The sequence below is a fragment of the Meleagris gallopavo genome, chromosome 11, assembly GCF_905368555.1.
Source record: "Meleagris gallopavo chromosome 11, MGAL_WU_HG_1.1, whole genome shotgun sequence".
Classification (NCBI taxonomy): domain Eukaryota; kingdom Metazoa; phylum Chordata; class Aves; order Galliformes; family Phasianidae; genus Meleagris; species Meleagris gallopavo.
This window is the reverse complement of record NC_139414.1, coordinates 10102576-10121348: the sequence shown is the minus strand read 5'-3', so window position 1 is coordinate 10121348 and position 18773 is coordinate 10102576. Positions and strand designations below refer to the sequence as shown.

General features: G+C 38.9%; 1 protein-coding gene and 1 long non-coding RNA gene across 4 annotated transcripts in view; one reads left to right on the top strand and one right to left on the bottom strand.

Moving 5' to 3' along the window:
- SLC9A9 (solute carrier family 9 member A9) overlaps positions 1 to 6151 on the top strand; it is a 175981-nt gene extending 169830 nt beyond the window's left edge. For 2 of the 3 annotated variants that reach the window (XM_085232522.1, XM_085232523.1), the window contains exons 15-16: positions 3126 to 3231; positions 3754 to 6151. In XM_085232522.1, the coding sequence (XP_085088648.1) occupies positions 3126 to 3231; positions 3754 to 3978 (331 nt within the window). In that variant the 3' untranslated portion in view covers positions 3979 to 6151. The other variant, XM_085232525.1, reaches the window with a different exon arrangement.
- LOC146543626 (uncharacterized) overlaps positions 1 to 18773 on the bottom strand; it is a 58770-nt gene that overhangs the window by 26441 nt on the left and 13556 nt on the right. The window lies entirely within an intron of this gene.

Sequence of the window (18773 nt, the reverse complement as noted above, 5' to 3'; positions counted from 1 at the left end):
GCGTACAGATTTGTGAGAATAGAAGCCTGGACATATGAGGACCCAAGGGAAAATTTAGTATTTGATTACATGAGCAAAAGCACACTAACATGCCAGTATTGTACACTGATTATATGATGGACCACACATGTACATACGAAGGCATATCAAACTCAGTTTCCCAACCTCAAAATTACCACACCACTTTTCCAATAATAATAATAATGCTCTTTACATAGCACAGTATCTGAGCCATGCCTGTTCTGCCCACGGAGAGCTGAAATGCAAGTCTAAGAGTAGGTTGCCTGATGCAACCTCCTTCTGCTGTCTTTTCCCCAATCCTGTATTAGGAAGGCATAGATTTGGTTAGACAATAATTTCTTAGTTCTGCTAAGAAACCACTTTGGATTTTTTTTTCCAATTTTTAAAGCAGCCTTAGTGCAAAATCTATCTTATTCTATTACTGTATTTAAATTCTTCCTCCCAGGAGATGCAACCAAAGCAACTGGAGTGTGATAAGATTTTTTGCCAGTCTTAAAATGCTATAACCCATGTCTGATATACTCTTGAAATGCCAGCATCACACATGGATTAAAATTCCCCTTTCATGCTGCACTGAACAATGTGATTACATCTGTAATACCATAAAGAAACCATGCCAACAATGGAGAAAGCATTTACAGCACAGGTCATTAAAACATGACAAATAGGCCCAGCAAGTTAAGCTCTTTCAGTGGACTGAATAATTAATTACTAGTTAACTAGTAAGGAACAAGAGGTAAATAATTTATTACAGAATCAAAAGCATCATAACAAGATGGAGAAAAAATGACTTCACTTTAAACAGCATCTCAAGAGACCGAAAAGCAAAAGCATGGACAACGCACAACAAATGTGAAAAGGAAAGGGATTTAGAAGATCTGTCACAGTCCAAAATGAAGTCTTCATACAAGTTTATGCATAGCAACCAAATACTTGCTGAAGTTAATCCTAAAAGCGGTGGTGGCTCAAAAGATTGGGGAGAGGAAAGGGGTTAGGGTAGAGATCTTCACACTGAAGATTACTGCTGGCTGAGTAGTCTGCCTGTTTCAGCACACATCCCCTATTCCCACCTGGTATGATGCTAGGCTTTATGCAAACACATGTGCTGTCTGTACAAAGCACAGGAACAAAACAGGACAAGTTAGACTGAGCGCTATATAGTTCACTACAGAGTTATAAGTCTGCTTGAACATGAGGCCCCACTAAGAGATCATAGTTCAAAGAGGAAATGCAGAGAAATATTCATCTTCCGTTACTTACACTGGAAGAAAATAAAAGAACGGAATGGAAGGACTTGGTTTAATCACATGAAGCTTCCATTAAAAGCCTCGATTTTTCACAGTGGTTCTAACAACTCAGTGCAAGTGCTTCAAGTTGTTAGTACTAATAATGCCAATATTTCTAATGATGAAAAAAATAGAATTAGGCTCTTATTTACAGTTTTGTTTCTTCTAATCAGGTTCATTTTTCGTTTTTTTTGAGATGCTGAGAACAAAACAGCTAAAACTGGTAGCTTCCATACATTGCATTTTAAAAATAGCTCTCAAATACTTGGCACTTGGAGGTCTTTTCCTTCGAAATTCAAATAAAATTGGGTCAGGAAGGTTTCTTTTTTTTTTTTTTTCCTGCTCCTACAGAAAAGAAAGGACGTCCACTTTCCCTACACAATCCCATCAAATTGCCACTTTATATATACTTTACTTTAACACTTTAAATCCCACCTGGATTGTTGTTTTGATCAGATTTATTTATTCGAGTGGATTCAATATTCATCTTTCCCACTAACTCAGTATACAACTTCACCTTTGGATGAAGGAATCACATGATCTTCTGATAGATGCAATTAAATTTTTTAGAATTGCTCAGAAGAAAATATACATACAAATAAAAGACTCCAAAGAACAACTGCTATGGCTGTAGTATAGAGGACAGCCAAGTACGTAATCTTGCCTTTCAATCTGTGAGATTTTGAGGGTGTTTCATGAGACTCAGTTTCTTCAGTAGACAGTTTATACAGAGTGGCTAGCACAGTGGTGCCAGACAATAATGAAGGAAGAGATGGTACTGGAAGGACTAGGTCTAAGAGGTACACTGTTACTCACTGAGCATTTCTACAATATCTCTGCAGAGCTCAAGTCATCATTCAATTTGTTATGTCTACTTTCTTCTTAAAGAAGGGAAAGGGAGACATCTGGGACAGGAGGAGGAGACAGAAGGACAACAATCAATAATGAAAGTTTTCCCTTGTTTGCAAAAAAAAAAATCTGACAGACCTGCTTACCAAAGAACACCAAAAATCACTTGGCAAGTTAAAATAGCAGAGAAGATATGTCAGCTTGAGGGAGCTACTACCGGCAGATACAAGGATGATATATTTGCTTAAGATGAGCAGGTTTTTCTTTCATCTCAATACAGCACTTTTGGATGAAAAAAAGATAGGAAAGACGTGTGAGACATTAACATAAAGCCTGTTCTTAATGTTTTTGCATGCTTTTATGTAAAGAAGCATTGATGTAAAACAAATATGTTGACTGTTGTAAAATAACTGTGCAAAACAAATGTATTGAATACAAAAGATAGAGTATTACAGAGAAAAACATTTGTACACTCTTCAGGATAAAGAAACTTGATACTTGATGAAATATTCTTTGCCAGCTGAAGAAATCCATTCATCTTACAGAAAACTTAGTATATGTTTAAGAAATTGTTAGCTACCATTTTTGCATAAATAGCTGATATAAACGCATCTTATGCGATTATAAAAGGAAATACTTCAAAAAGATCACACTTTTACAGCAAACAGTGAATGAGAACAGCAAACAGGATAATCTAGTGTACATTGCACCTCTTCCAATTCCTTTTCCCATTTCTGTACCCCATGACATTCAGTTCAGCCATTCTGCTGTGCTTCAGGACAGATTTTGAGCATTGCCTCATCAAAACTAGTGAGAGGTAAAAATCAATGCAATAATGGATGAGTAAATAAATACTATTTTGTTTCTTTCTATCCAGTTGGTTGATTGCCCTGCTTTATAATGAAGTTTCCTATAGAAGCATCTTAGTATCAAATCCACATAGGAAGTTTTCTTTAACAAACTTCACAGATACCTAAAACCTATTTTAACACATGCCGGCCCACCTCTCACAACGACGTTACCTGAATGGTGTAATCCTGTTGCCAGAATTCTGACCAGTCCCAGTGCATACGGCGTAAGTACCTAACTTGGTTAATGGTATTGCAAGTGTACCCCCAAAGTCACTGTATTCAATAGAACAGCCTAGCACAGTGCTTTTCCTAAAGCCTATTACTTTTATAGTGAAGGATTATAGGGAGTTCTTCAGGATTGTGGAGAGGGATCCCAGAAGGTGCCATGCTGCATTTTCAGGAATGGGGACACATACTCAGCTTGTGAGTCAGATTTTAATTCAGTCAGATGTTGAAAGAAAGCATTAGCTGCTCCATCTCACTAACGTCAGTGATATGTAAGCACTGAAATTATCCTAGAGATCTGAATAGAAAATTCACTTCACAACATGGTCCAAGAGCTGAACATGGTAAGCAACTATTTGCCCTAATCATCACCAAAATTTCTTGAAGATCATAAGTTAGTAATTGAAACAATAAGGAAATTAAGTGAAAGGAATTGCATCTATCCTGTTCTTCATTTAAACCTTATAAAATCCTCTTCAATGTTCCTTTCACTGGTATTTTTCCTTGTTTGAAACATACAGGATCAGCTGAAGAATGAGGACACAGATTATATCATAAATAACGATGAACTGACCAAAAACTATGAAGCATCTGCTCACACACCAGTGCCTGCACAGGACAGAGCAGGCTGCAGCAGCCAGACTGCAGGCAAAGAAGATATTCATGAAGGAGACCTTGGGTTAGGAGCATACAAGCTCCATCTTGAACACACTCCAGGTCAACCTGAGCTGAATTCATCGACATGAACAGTGTAATTTTAAATCATAAGAAATAAGTAAACCAAAGAAATAAAAGATGTAACTTCATGAACAAGAAGCAAGAAAATATAGTAAGGTTTCTTAGATTTTTGTCGTAAGATGTAACCAAGTAAGTTCTGGTTCCTCCACTGAAAAAAAAAAAATAGTATCATCTACACAACAATATGCAATTTTTCTTTACTGCAGCACTTCTTATTAATAAAAGATAGATACTGCCAGCCCTCTGTAAATCCATTACAGTCACATGTTGTCTTAGATGGCATTTGACTGCATCATGTCCCTTACACATGTATGCTTTCCTTTGAACATTAATTATAATCTTTAGTCTGCTGGGATGAAGACAAATACCTTCCTAACATACTCAGAGCATGTCTGATACAAAGCTCCTAGAACCTTTGCATTGAAGACTGGATTCTCAGAGGTAAAATGTGCTTATTTTACTCTGTTTCATCCTGGTAGCAAGATCTGTGGTAGTTAGAAAAACATGAGGAGAATTTAAGTATGAAAGTATTGATTATATCTGCATAAATGCAACAATGGAATAAACAAGGATTCAATCTCACACACAGTTAGATGTCTTATCCCTATTATTGTGTGCTAGCACAGACGAGCACTTGTACCTACTACACAGGTAGTGTAAACACAGGGAGAGAGCCAGACTCTCATTAGGTCATGTACTTTTTCTCACCTCCAGAGTTTCAACAAGCAGCACATAATATTCCTGACTAAGCTTTTTAAGTAGGATCATTCTTAATGCACACCATAAGCAACGAATTTGTAATCTCTGAAAAAATATCAAGCTATTTTCATGAATGTTTGTAAAGACAAATATATCTTTATTTCAACATAGATGGAAATTGAAGTACAAATTTAACTATAATCAAACCTTAGTCATTCTTTTCCAGCCTAATTAATTAGTAAGTGCAACTAGAACAGCTGCTTTAAGCATTAAATTTGAACACTGGAGTTCTATGTGCTGTTATGAAAGATCAGAAGCCTAGTTTGAAGTTTTATTTTTCCCTAAATACTAACCAAGAAATTTCAAAGGAACTTAGTTCACATGTGGTTTAAAAAAAATAATATACATATGTATGTGTGTGTGTGTATAACAGGTTATGAGAAGGGATGGAGATAGGATGAGGATATAAGATTTTATGGCCCAGTACCTGTGCATCCAGCAGCACATCATCAGAATGGCAAAGAGAGCAGTAAACAGGATAAACAGGGTGTTACAAGCTGCAGTGAGAAAACTATTATGACAGATGGGTAGAAGCACAGTACTGATTTCAGTAGCCAGAGTTTCCAATTTCTATCTTCACAAGTTCTGAGTACTTCTCCCAGGTTTCCTATGTTCCTTGAGAAGCATGGACTCCCACCCTTAGCCTATAGCACAAATCAATAAGCTGTTGCAGAATTTCAAAGATGCCAAGCTGTTTTTCCCAACTGCTACACGTACTGGAAATGACAAGCTCTTAACCAAAAGTTCTGGTCTGCAATGCATCCTGCAGCACCCTGTGGAATTTTTACTGATTTATTGTACCTACGTCCAAATTTCTCATACTTCTGAGAAACATGATAAATGAAGAACTCCGGGGTCTGAAATTCTATTTATTCTAAAAAGAATCAATAGTGAAAACACTCTTCACTGTTCTATGTGCACGCCTAAAAGTCCATATTACTTGGTAAAGAAAGTCATTTCTTGTAACAGAAGTGCTCATTCTTCATGTCTTCGCATATCAGATTTTTATGCTAAGCTTGTCAGGAGGCTGAATCAAAGGTCCCAGCAAGATGGGGTTTTGTCCTCTAAGGCTAAGCTCAGCCAGCCATATAGTATCACTGTTTTTTAGGAAAACTGGTAAAGCGAGCTGCAAGAAAACATGAATCTTCTCCTGAAAGGCAATAAAAGCCTTAGTGATTCATTACACTATTCAGCCATGCCATTTTTTAATTTTGAGCTATTCTTTTCAACACATGCAGTTCAAGAGAGTTAAGACTATGGTAGAAGAGATGATGTATCTGTATCCGAGTAGAAACTGCCGGCAACTATTAATTCTGCACAACCTTTTAAACAGCATAATGAATGTTGAGAGGCCTCTAATGTTAATTTATAGTTTGTACTCCGGAGATTTAAACTATTAAATATCAGTGTTTGAACATGAAAGTTACTCATGATAAATGTGAATTTATTCTTCCTATCTGAGCTAATCTAATAAAACAGTACTTGGAAAAATAAAATGTAAAATACTGTCAAAACATAGTGACTGCACATGCAGTATGAAGTCCAAAATATTATGAAACAAAAATCTGTTCAATCACTAAACCTTTCAGGTTTCAGAAGTAATAACTGAAGTTTTATACTTAGCTGCTGAGAGTGTTTGGCAAACATTCAAAGCAGCAGAATGACTCTTGGATATGTAGGAGAGCCAGTCCCAAAGACATTGTACTAAAAATATCATGTCACGATGCTAACTTTCACAGAGAACTGTAACATTTGGTAACCTCACTGAAAGCAGAGGCCACTCGGAGCAAGCATTTACACTGCTGTGCTAAAAGCTCTAACTTTTCCATAGTAACTGGTTAGGGCTAACTTCAGAAAACCAATTATGTCTGTGCAGAACTTCAGCTGTGCAGAACTTCAGAACTGAACTGAAACCAAAATTACTCTTTCCATAAAGCAACTTAAGTGCCTTGCTGGGCTTAGGATGGTCCATACAACAGGTCTTTCTTTCCTTTCAAAAACTGGCATGTATTTTGCTATCAGCCATCAAGTAATGCAGTAATATCCTCTCCAGTCTTCATGTTTCCAATTGTATTCTTCCAGCTTTCCCACTATTAACAGCCACACTGGCTTCCTCCCACACAAGCCCAGCCTTGCTCTGGACCAACCCTTGCTCTGGGCTGTCTTCCCCCTGTGGCAGAGAAGGCACAGAGTGCTGCACAAGCTCTGCTGCATGATGGCTGTAATAGCAACAACTCTGCTTCCAAACAATTTTTCCATCAGAGCAGAGGAAAAATTTTCCCCATATAATTTACTGTCACTGGTCACTATTATTTCCTTCCAAAATTAGATTTGAGGCACAGAAGAACAAATATTGTTTCAGGCCTCAGAGGATTCCCAAATCTGAACAAGTCAAATTACCGTCATCCTTCTGAGGACACAGCTCAAAATCTTGGTGCCAGAAACAGCAGAGAATGCCCGGGAGTGTTTTCCAGCCCATGTTCTACATCATTCTTTACTACGCAGCTGTCTGCTTCTGTATGTCCATCAGCACGGAAGCAGATGGACATAAATAAAACACTACTTTATTCAGTAAGGATTTGAAACTAGAGAGCAGTACACCTAACAATCTAAAACACTGACAAAAAAAAACTTCACGCTACGATAGTAGGCATTATGTAGGTCTAGGACAAGTTATACAAGTTATACACAAGTGAATTGAAGTAGAATAATATCCCATAAGTATAATGAGATTTCTGACTCCAGAGGTACAGTTCCATCTAAATATAACCCAGTACTTCTGCATACATGCCTGAATGGAAACAAAAATAAGAGAGAAAAGGAAATGAGTAAATGAATGATGAAGGAAGAAAGAGGGTAGCAAGGCAGGGAGAAATCAGTGCCAGAGAAGATATTCAGACTGAAAACGATTACCAAGACATTCTGTCGTAACTGCAGACTAATGAAGTATTGGCCAAGAGCACTAGAAACCAAGAACTAACTTGAAAAAATTCTGCTAAAAGCTGCCAGAGCCATATTCATGACTCAAATACTGTACTATAAGGCCTAAAAGGGAGCCACATGTACCAGATGAAGATTGATCAAATTTAAAGAAAACGAAGGAAAAGGAGCTGGGGTGAAAGGCTAATTCTTCTGCAGCACTCTTAGCAAAGCAATAGCTGGCTGATATTTGTGCAAGTTTGAATAAACAACTGAAGATATAAATTCTTCAGTCTTCCTCATTTCTTCTCTCCTTCCTTTACCAGCTATTCATTATTTGAACATTTGTATCTTTCATCTTCCCTGTGTTTTAGAATGAAATTTTGTTTTCCTTATGCTTTGACTAGAAAAAAAATATGATCTTCTTTCCCCTCTAGCACGGTAATGACAGCCAAAGTTGTAATAGTTCTTCAAAAAGAAGTCACAACAATGTCTGTCAACTACATGTCTACTTTAAGTACAGACTGTGCTCAAAGAGATGGCTCAAGCACATTGTGGTATACTTCGAGCACTTCACTATGGCTACCAAAGTTAAGAGCAAGCACTTTAATTACAGGAACAAACAAGGGTAAAAAAAAAAAAAAAAAAAAAAAGCAAACAAACAGAAAAAAACAACTTATTTTTCAAAGAAAAAATGCTGAGCGCAACAGACACATGCAAAAAAAAAAAGTCACAATTCTGTACCGTAACTTTTTAGTTTACTGTAGGAATCAATCTGTAGACTCTGAGTTCCCAATATTTAGAGTTCTGAACACCAGTAATGAAGAATCTGACAAGAACCTTTGAACTCCCTAAACTTGGTTTAAAACCAGCATCCTCCCCACTTGGACAAGCTCCTCACACGCCAGCATTTGGCAGGGTTTAACCAGAAAATGCAAAACTCTGTTTCTGAGATGAGGTTTTAAAACACTAGCAGAGGATTTAATTGCACAGACAGGAACATGGAGGCAATACCCCTGACTTTTAATCTACTGTAGGTAGAGAATAACTTTAAACCACCACTTAACTTTCAAAAAAAAAAAAAAAAAAAAACATATCAGAAGCACAACCTGCGTAATTTTGTAACCAAAGGACCAAAGGCAGCCATCCCAGCTAGATTTCCCAAGGAAGAACACTCTTCTGATCGTATTGCACAAGTTTTATACTTTCAGTACATGTAGCTAGGAAGTTTTTTGAAATTATTCGGAACACTCATGAATCACAGTGAATACACAAGTAACACTTCAGATTATATACAATCCATACTAGTCTGAATGCTGTTGCATAAACAAAGAAATGATATTAATTTTTGACATTGGTTTTTATGTCTCCTCTTAATCAGAAGGTTGAGAAAAACTATTCACTTCGCAGACATTTGGCAGCATTTTCTGAAACTATTTAAACCCTGGCAAATAAAGTTTATTAGAGCAAAGCAGATATAGATTAATGGGTGCCCTCTGATGAAATAGTCACAGTTCCTCACTGATATAGAGCAACTCTTCTAAAAAATTTTAACTGGCTGTATCACAGGTATTACCTGAATGACCTCAGAGACTTCCACTAGCCATCTTCATTCTCAAAAATTCTATACAGCACAAAGAGGAAGTATAGAAGAAGACCAGAAGCAAATTCTGCCTTCAAGGCTTTCCAAATTATTTCTATCAATGTCTCCCAGGTACTGTACAAGTTATTTCAATATCCCTAAAAAAAACATGGGTGAACCGAGCCAGCAAACTAGCAGTGTACTCACACTGCTCCAGCCCCTGTGAGTAGGGTATGGGAGACCTAGGTGCTGCCAGCTAAGCACAGACTCCCCTTTGCTATTCCACTTCCCACAGTAACCTGAGAAGAAGATAGGCTGTAGCAACCCTTGCTACATCTTCATTACCAGATTCATTTTGGAAAAGTCCAAGGTTGTTCAAAGCTTTGCTTCACGTTAACCTGAGCTGCGATTTTTCAAGCAGCAAGACTAAACTTAAGATCCTGAAACTACGGGCTCCTAATTAAATGATTCAGTTTGTAAAAGCAAGGAATACACAGCAGCTTACTCTCAAGCCCACTGCAGCCTTCAAGTCACATTGAAATCAGTGCATAGGAGGTGCCAAAACACTCACTGCTCCCAAAAGAGCTTTTAAGTAGAACAAAAATGCAGCCCAAATACTTTTTTTTCTTTTTTTTTTTTTTTTTTAATCAACACAGTACGTTCCCTACTCAGATAATGGAATCAATTTCCGTATCAGCATGACTCAGCTACAGTTTAAGGAATAATTCAGAGATCTAAGAGGTTCTGTACCACTCCTCTTCAGTCCATTGCTTTCTCCTTCCTCACCACATATCCCCAGCTTTTTCTCTCTCTGCAACGATCCAAGCTAAGACCTGGACAAGCACAAGGAGTGGTGATCCCCTGTTTAGTATCCCAGTCTCTTCTGAGGCAGTGTAGAATAATCTGCATGACTTCTCAGGACAGCCAGGAGTTGTGTGAAAGCCCAGGGTGTGTTGCAACATATTTTTCCATGACTGCTCCAGCATATGCCTCCCATCCAATTTGGCCTACTGCCCACAGAAGTCTTAGTTGACATGAACTTTGAGAACCTTCCTGAGCAGAAAGGTATTATTTCAGGACGCAGGAGTACAAGGCTAGAGATGGAGTACTTAGACATAAGCAACACCTGAAGCACTTAAATTCTTTGAGCTTAACTCACGTTAAGAGCCCTGCTCAGGAGTCAGTTTATTAAGACTAAATTTACACCACACATTCTTCCACATTCTGAAAACACGAAGAGAATATTCTTCACAAGCAGCTACAACAATAGATGAGCTCTGTGATTTTTAGAATGCAATGCACGCAAATACATGGAAAACAGTGTATAGAAGCATCTTTGCCTTAACACCTTATTAAAATGCTATATGCAGATATCAGTGAAGGCCAGCAAGCATCATCCCTTTGAGGATGTTTTAAGGTTACCTCCAACCATCTTGCCCTCAGATTCATTACATCTCTTCTTTCTATACATATGCATATGTGTAGGCAACTGGCAAAGCCAGCACAAAAGTTCACAGGACAAAATCACAGCCCTCTATTCTTGATGTTCATTGATAGTTCATTTTCTGTACCTTACTGTTCCCTTTCTCACTGGACATTTCATCTTGATTGTTCTGCTTCAGGACCACGCATAACCCACAGGATTCAAAGTGACTTGAGCACAGCTACATCAGCCCTCATGAAACATTTTGATTGTTGCTTTGTTTTGATTCAAATTTTGAGTACTTACTCCCTTATTTCATCAAATATTAATATGGAAGGATATTATTCAAAACTAAAGCTGAAGAGATTAGAGTTATGAAATAATATTGAATCTTATAAGAGAAATGTACTTTTGTTTCAGTTCAGAGTGGGAAAGTGATCTCAGAAACTGGGATTTTCTGTTCCCCATAGATGGGCATCATAAGATAACATCAACATGCCCTCTTGAGCTGTGACTAACAGCATCTTTTCTGAGTGCTACCAGGCCCAGTGTCCAACCCCTGCAGTCAGCAGCCCAGCTGGGGATGCAGGACATGCACAGAGCATCTAGATAGAGCAGGAGAAGTATCTCTTAGCTCCAGCAGTGGCAGGGTAGTAAAGAATGTCACATATCATACAAACTGTAATGCTCTCAAAACAGCTCACTTCCTTTCTTTAGCAGCTCAGGGTCTGCTTCACCCAAATCAGTTCCATCCCCCAACAGTATTCTTTTTCCATGACAAGGCTTCAAAACCCCCAGAGGCTTTGAATGGGAACATGACGACAAAGCCAGGAAACTCACATTAGTTAAAAGGAACGAGAACTGTCTATTAATAAACTCATGGGCAAATGCATCTGTTAAACTGGTGTTAAGCCTGAATTTAGGAATAAGTTTAAAAAGGATTTATGAACAAAAAAATTTCCTGCATGAATTGTTCAGTATGAATTAAACCCCCAGCTGCATGTAGCTGGCAGATTTCTGTTCAAAAAAATCAAATCAGAAATCATTCATAAGCTGTCCTAAAAAGAAAGAAAAAAAAAAAAAGAAAAAAATATTCCTTTTATCCTCTTACAAAGAAAATGGAAGCATTTAAGCATCATGAACTTCAATGTCAAAAGAAAACCTATACAATAACAACCACATATCTGGAAGATCTTGGCAAATTGTTTAGCTGTTCTTCAAAGAAAAGTTTGGGAAAAGAACATGTGATGATGTTCACATGAAGAAAAAAAATATTTACTTTAAGAGAAAATTCACAAACCTAGACTTTTCATATCTCTATAATACCACATTTTAATTCTCGTCTTTTCCTTTTGACTTTTCTCAAAACTAAAAAAAAATAATAATAATAATTTCAAAACAAAAGTGGAAGTTGATTACTTTTTTTTCTACAGAATCTAATTGCTAGCGTTCATGAGAAAGCTGAGAGGATAAAAGTTAAAATAAGAAAAAAAAATCAATTTTTCCTGCAATTACATATTTTCATCTTAAATGAATTAGGGAAAAAAAGGAAATTTCAAATCTCCAATTTTGAAGCAATATTTTGTTTCAGGAAGGTGAGGGAAACTAACAGACATTTGTAACAGTCAGAGGAGAGAAGGACCCAGCAAGGCTCCCACCTGGACTGGGCACCGAAGATGGGGAAGGAGCTGCAGCACTCACAGCTGACAGCTCTGCCTTCTCAACACATAGGGTCAGGAAAAGCCATCCATCTGCCACCAGAACTGGGCCAGCCAGGATCTGTGCAGCTATTTCCCACGTGCCACTCATCTTTATCTCCAGCACTGACAAGACAGACGTCACCGGTAATGTTTACAACAGTCCTGTGATGCATGAGTTTTAGTCACTGTGTTTCGTAGTTGCAAGCAGGGTGGATATCATCCAAAGGGGACTGTCCTTTACAACATTGGTAAGCTTGGAGTCCCCTGTGATCTTAATTTCAGTCTACCTGCTGAACTCTTACTCCATGCATGAGTTCAGCTACAGGTTACCATTAGGTATGAAAAGCTTAATTCCACACTAGTCCCCCACCAGAGTTATTTACTGTGCTAAGAAAAGGGTTTGCTGTGCACTGTGGCAGTTACTCTGTAAATGCTTACTTTTTTGCAAAGCTGCTTTTCCCTGTCTTGTATCAGTGGTTTGAATTCAAATAACTAAAGCAGATTTTACAGCAATCTGAAGAGCTGAACAGAGTGTATATCTGGACAGTGCAGCAAATTTCTCTCTGTAACGCACTGCAAGGACCGCTGTGTTTTCCCTAGAGAATAAATCCCTAGCAACCCAGTTTGTCTCTCTGTTTTTGAAAAGGATTGTAGGACTTCAGGATTTTTAAAACTCAGAAGGTACCTATGAAATAATGGCTCTGATCTTCGAGCTTTAAGGGGATACCTTCAGAAGCTTCCAGCCCGCCTTCCATCTCCAAGCGTGAGGCACTGGATGAGTTACAGAGCCTCTCTTCACCTTATTTTGGGGAACATAGTGCAGGAAGTTACCAGGACTGCTATCTCAGCCGCATGCCACTGTGCACTCACCTACCTCCTTGCCAGTGCTGCCAAGCCAGCTGCAAAGAAGGCTACACTGCCCTTAGCTCCATACAAGGAGGCCAGGCTGAGAGAGCATTGACATCTTTTCTGTTAAACTGGAAGAATCTGAGATCAGCACCTCAATGAGTGAGAGGGCATGAGAATTAAAGGCACTGTGTTATACAGCTGAGAGAAGTTAGTAAGAGCAGACAAGTGAAAACATTTCTGAGGTGTGGTTTATTCACAGCTATTTTCTTGACAGCTGAGCCACTGACACTAAGAACAGTCAGTTTATTGCACTCCTGCTCTTCCAGCCTTCAGCATGGGTGGAGAAGAGGAGCAGGTCACTGTCTGACTTAAAGAACCTCTTTAATTGGATAATAACCACTGTTTGTTTGATTATCTCCTATTCTTCTCTTCTCCCCACAAAAAAAAAAAAAAAAACATAATGAAAATTCTCAATTTTATCTATTTTTAATTCAGTGAAGCAAAAAATTGCATCTGCTGGAAAAAATACATGTAAATCAGCAACTGCCAGGTAACTCCAGCAAAAACGTATTGCTTCATTGCTGTTATATGATAAGCTGCAGATAGGGTATCTAGTCTTGTCTTCAGACAGCATAGTGGATGCAAGGTTGCACTTGGGGCAAAACAGCCCCATACTACAGGCCCTGCCCTGGCAGCTAAAACCTGAATTGACTTCATCCAGAGTTTGGAGAGGCTATGGATCCCTTCACAAGTCTTCTATTGCAACTGTCTCCCTCACCCCATAGCTTTGTCTCTCACACAGGCAAAGTACCCACTCACCAATCTAACACTCCAAAGCTCCTTAGTTAGAGTTCAGTTTGCCAGTGACAGAGGGGAATATGCTAACATTAAAATCAAAATAAGTTATTTCATAATCTTTGCAGATCATATTCTTTACAGTGTTTCTTAAGCCTGAAACTGTAGATGCTAATATATAGCTGTGGCTCAGAAACCACCCCAGTGAGGTTGGAGGGAGCGCTGCTGCGACCCATGTTTGCCAAGCACCGAGCTCATGAACACAGTGGCAACTTCATTCTACCTGAACATGAAGGGCTCAGACCTTCATGCCATCTCCAAGTTTCTGCCAGAGGATCAACAGCTACGCAGCTCAGTGTTTCAGCTTTCCCACTTAAAAGAGCCGGCAGCTGTCCTTCTCTGCCTCAGGAAGTGGCCCAGTAGCACGTAGGCTTCACTGAAAGATAGTGATAAAAGTCTGATTTTTTCTTCCCTTAATTTCAATCTGCTGTTCCCAGCACATTCCTCATCATTATGAAAATGAAGCCTTTTTATTTAAGTTTCTGAGGGGTGAAAATTCCAAGACTTAAATGTTTTCACAGAAGATGAGCTTGCTTTTTGTTTACCTCTTCTTTGTAATGTCTGATCCAAACTTCACTTAAGCTGGAAGAAGGCTGGAGCATAAATGAAAAAGTTTACTGTTAAAAATTTAGGCAGAGAAGTGACACTTTCAGCCCTTATGTATTCACAAGCTGAGAAAAGCAAAAGACAAATCCCTTTTAGAGCAACCTACACTTTTATTTCTAGAGGAATTGATCCTATATGTGAACATAATCCTTCCCTCCTCAACCCCTGGAAAGCAGAAGGGCATCCTTTCTGTCACAAGTAACCAAGCATTCATGACAGCCACTTAATCTAAGTGAGAGCAGAGTTCACCTGGCCTCATGGTGCTACAAGACTTAGTCAGGGAGAGCAGCACTACATTTGGAATCAACAGGATTGCTTCACACAGTTACTCTGTTGAAGTCTGTTGATATGGGTTTAGTGTAGTACTGCTTAGGTTTAGCTGACACTGAAGAACGCTGAGTTGAAAGTACTATGAACTGTAAATAAAACAGGGATTATTACTACTACATGAGCTCTGCACCGCCTTTCCAAGTGTTTCCCTCCCCAAGGGAGGGGAAGCACATAACCTGATTGAACACTTTCATTTGTTCAGCAAGGCTGTTGGCTGCCTCCCCCTGCCCCAGACAAAGGGCTGATTATTTCCTCCCACGTTAATGGTGACTCCTCTAAGCAGGTAGGCTGCCATCTATCACTCTCATCAGTGCCTTTCGCTTCATGAGAAGAAAGATCCCTCCCTGTGGCACTGTGGGGAACACAGAGCCCTTTGCACCATCTGCAGTACCCGATTGGCAAGAAGGGCCAGGGCTTTTACTGTTCTGAATATCCCCTCCTGAGACCCACTATATTGTCAATTCATTTCACCAGCTACAATAATATCCCCTTTGTGGAGGTCTGAAAGACAAATCCATTTGTGGTGTAATGCTACTGCCCTCAGTGGAGTTGTAGCAGAGTTGAATTTGGACCAACCTCTTTACCTTGATTTGCTTTAAAAGCTGCTTTTGCCCATGTGTATAATTAGTAGAGGCAGATCCCTTCTCTCCCAATATCAAACCACTTCTCTGTATCTTCTAGTTCATCTTAATGCAGCCATCTGAGTTATAGACATGCCTACGTGAAACAGATCGATAGATGTTTTCTCCCACCCCTGCCACTATTAATTCAACATCAGACACATCTCTGCCACTTGCCTGTTTAATGTTTTTGTGTAGGAGGTAAGGGAGCTGGGAAGTATTTTCATTAATTTGGTGTCTTTGTTTATGACAGATGGAAAGCTTGCCAACAACACCAAATGCTCCCAAATTAAAGTCAGTTCAGTGACTGCAATTAGATGAATTCTGACTGACTTCTAAACCCTTCACTTCTCAGCCATAAATCCCTTCTGCTCCCTAGTCACCTGAAGCGATGACTAATGCCAGGTTCCCCTAGCTACACGGCAAAAGGGGAAAGTGCCTGGGGATTAGACACAAAAGTCTGCTGCCTCCAGCTTGTTTTCAGGCTTTCATCCCCATCAAAAAATTAAACATGATGATAGAAGCCATATTAAGTATACTGCCTCTCTCCTTTTCATCCCTTGCTGGGTAGTGCTGCACAAATAGCTCATTTTCCTTTCAGTTGATATTATCTGCCATTTTCTGACTATTTCCCTGATATGTTCCTCTCCATTTGTTTCCTGATTCATTTGTCATTATCATTCACACAAGGAGACTTTCACTGCAACAGCCAATATCATCAATTAAAAAGAGAAAAATAAAAAGCCAACAGAGATCCAGTCTCCTCTCCCTGTTATTACAACCATGACAGAATACTGAGTATGGGTTTTTACTCCTGATTTACATCAGCAAGAGAAAATTAAATATCTTATCCAGTGCTGGGTATTCTTTTTTCTCACTGAGATCTCAAAAAACAATTCTCATTAGCAGCACAATTAGCCAGGCATGACATGCAACATAATAAGCCTTCCTCGCCATTTGAAGCATAGTTAGCAAGATGAAGTAATACTTATAATATTTGTATTGACCGTGGGTTACTGCAGTACTAATAAGCTTGTCTGTTCTCATAAATATGAGGCCTGTTCCTTTATAAAATGAAGAAATAATCATGCATCTTCACTTTACTAGCTGTAGGGAAACTGCCTCCTCCTCCCACATTTCCCCTAAAAATAGTTCCACAGCACAGGTAATGTTTGTTACACACAATTACTTCTCCTGAAGTTGAGTGGCTTTAATGATCAAGGCTACAAAAGTTAAAAGAAAATTTCTCATGGAAACTGCACATTGGGTATTTTATGGCATGATTTTCTCTGGGAAATCCCATTCCTAACATCCACCCAAAGGTAATATAATTGCAGTCTAACAAAGACAGGCATAACAGACTGAAATATCCTACAAGATTTCAGCACAGAAATTTTCACCAGCTAAGAAGTCATTAAGCATAGGATAAAATTAACTCTTTGCACACAGAAAACAGGACTTGTTAACAGATAGCTTCCCCTTTTCTGAGGTTCCACATAAAGGTTTGTGCTATTAGTTGCAACATGGATCTTTGAGTGTCTAAGCATCACTGTAATCACTAAAGGCTGGTTCTTCTCTGGTTTCATTATTACTATAAGAGGGTTAAGGACAATTTGCTCCTTGCAATTTCTTTCTTCAAAGTAAATTGATCCAAGATACTAGACTGCAGGGGCCGGATTGTCTTTTTGCAGCTGCTTTATAATGGATTATTCAAACCATAACCTCCGCTTCATAAAGAGGAGAAATCTGTGCAGTTGATGTTTTATTCTTGTCCCAAGTATCAAGCATAGTGTTTCCTACAGAAATCTTTAACCTGTATGATACGTACTGGATTATATCAGCCAGAAACACTGGCTAATATCTGCCACAAAGCATTTCATCCTAGAGTGCGCTGAAGCTCTGAAAGCCAAGACACACACAGAAACACCATTTTTCAGTGTCTCTGCCATTTGCAAGGCAGCTGCTGCCCAACCGTTCAGGCACACAGTCCAGGCTGGAGTCATTTTCTGCCTCTAGCTGCCAGTAGTGCCAGGAGAGAGCATTGCAAGGCAGGACGACAGCATCCCTGTGACATCGCACCCTGCTTGCCAGTCACAATTGCTAGGGGACCTCATAAGGGCTAACGTCACACAAACAGAGCTGTTTTCATGGGGCTGCTACTACCCTGGTTTCAACCCAAAAGCCAAACTCTTGCCCGTATTGCAAAGAAACTCCCACTAGCACTGACATCCTTCAGTGACATTCTCACTAATCCCCAGAGAAAAAGCTAATGCATTCTGAGGCACAGAATGTCGACTGCCAATTGGTATCTGTACTGCGTCCTTGCATACAAGAGCACTGAATTATTTCTTAGGTATTTTTGCTTTTATTATGACATTTAAATTATACCTTCACAGAATGGTCAAATCACCTCGTTTTACTACTTTAAATCTACATCATATGTTAGCTAAGAGCCTTATAAAGGATTAAAAATGTGTACTTCTGAAATGAATAACGTGCACGCCTTTAGACAAAACTGTACAAGATGAATTTGAGGCTTAATGAAGAGGGAGAGTGCACCACTACAGTGGTCCTGTATTCTCAGTGACTTCCACTGGTATAAAAGCTATTGCATCCAGCCAAGCCTCACTTCAAACAGCAACTTGTAAATTGACAATCTGGTTATTAATTTTCCTTGCAAGTGTAGCAAGCAGGGAGAAGAGATGTGGGGAGGAAGTAAGATAGAAGCTGCAGCCATTCCACTTCCTCACCCACAATTTCTATTCCTTTAACTGCAAATTGTACCAAATGCCAAATCAATGGTTCCATGACCTTGCACTAAGTGAAAGGGCAAAACAAGAATCTCTCCAAATGATAAAGGTAAGCTATCACTTCTTGTGAAAATGGCAATCAATAAAACACTTCCCATTTAACAACCCTACTTCTAACCAGATTGGGATTGAATGCACTCTGCCTACATCATTCATTTAGAGAAAACATTTGGCCCAACTAAATGCATACAGAACACTGAATAATTTTAACTAAATTTTAACTATGAGTTTAAATGACAAAATAAACGGCACATAAATTACCTAGCCACATAAGTTACAGGTGATTACAAATGGTCTCACTGTACTCTCATGGCAAGAGCAGATTTGTGTCCCACTCCTTTTTCTGAAGT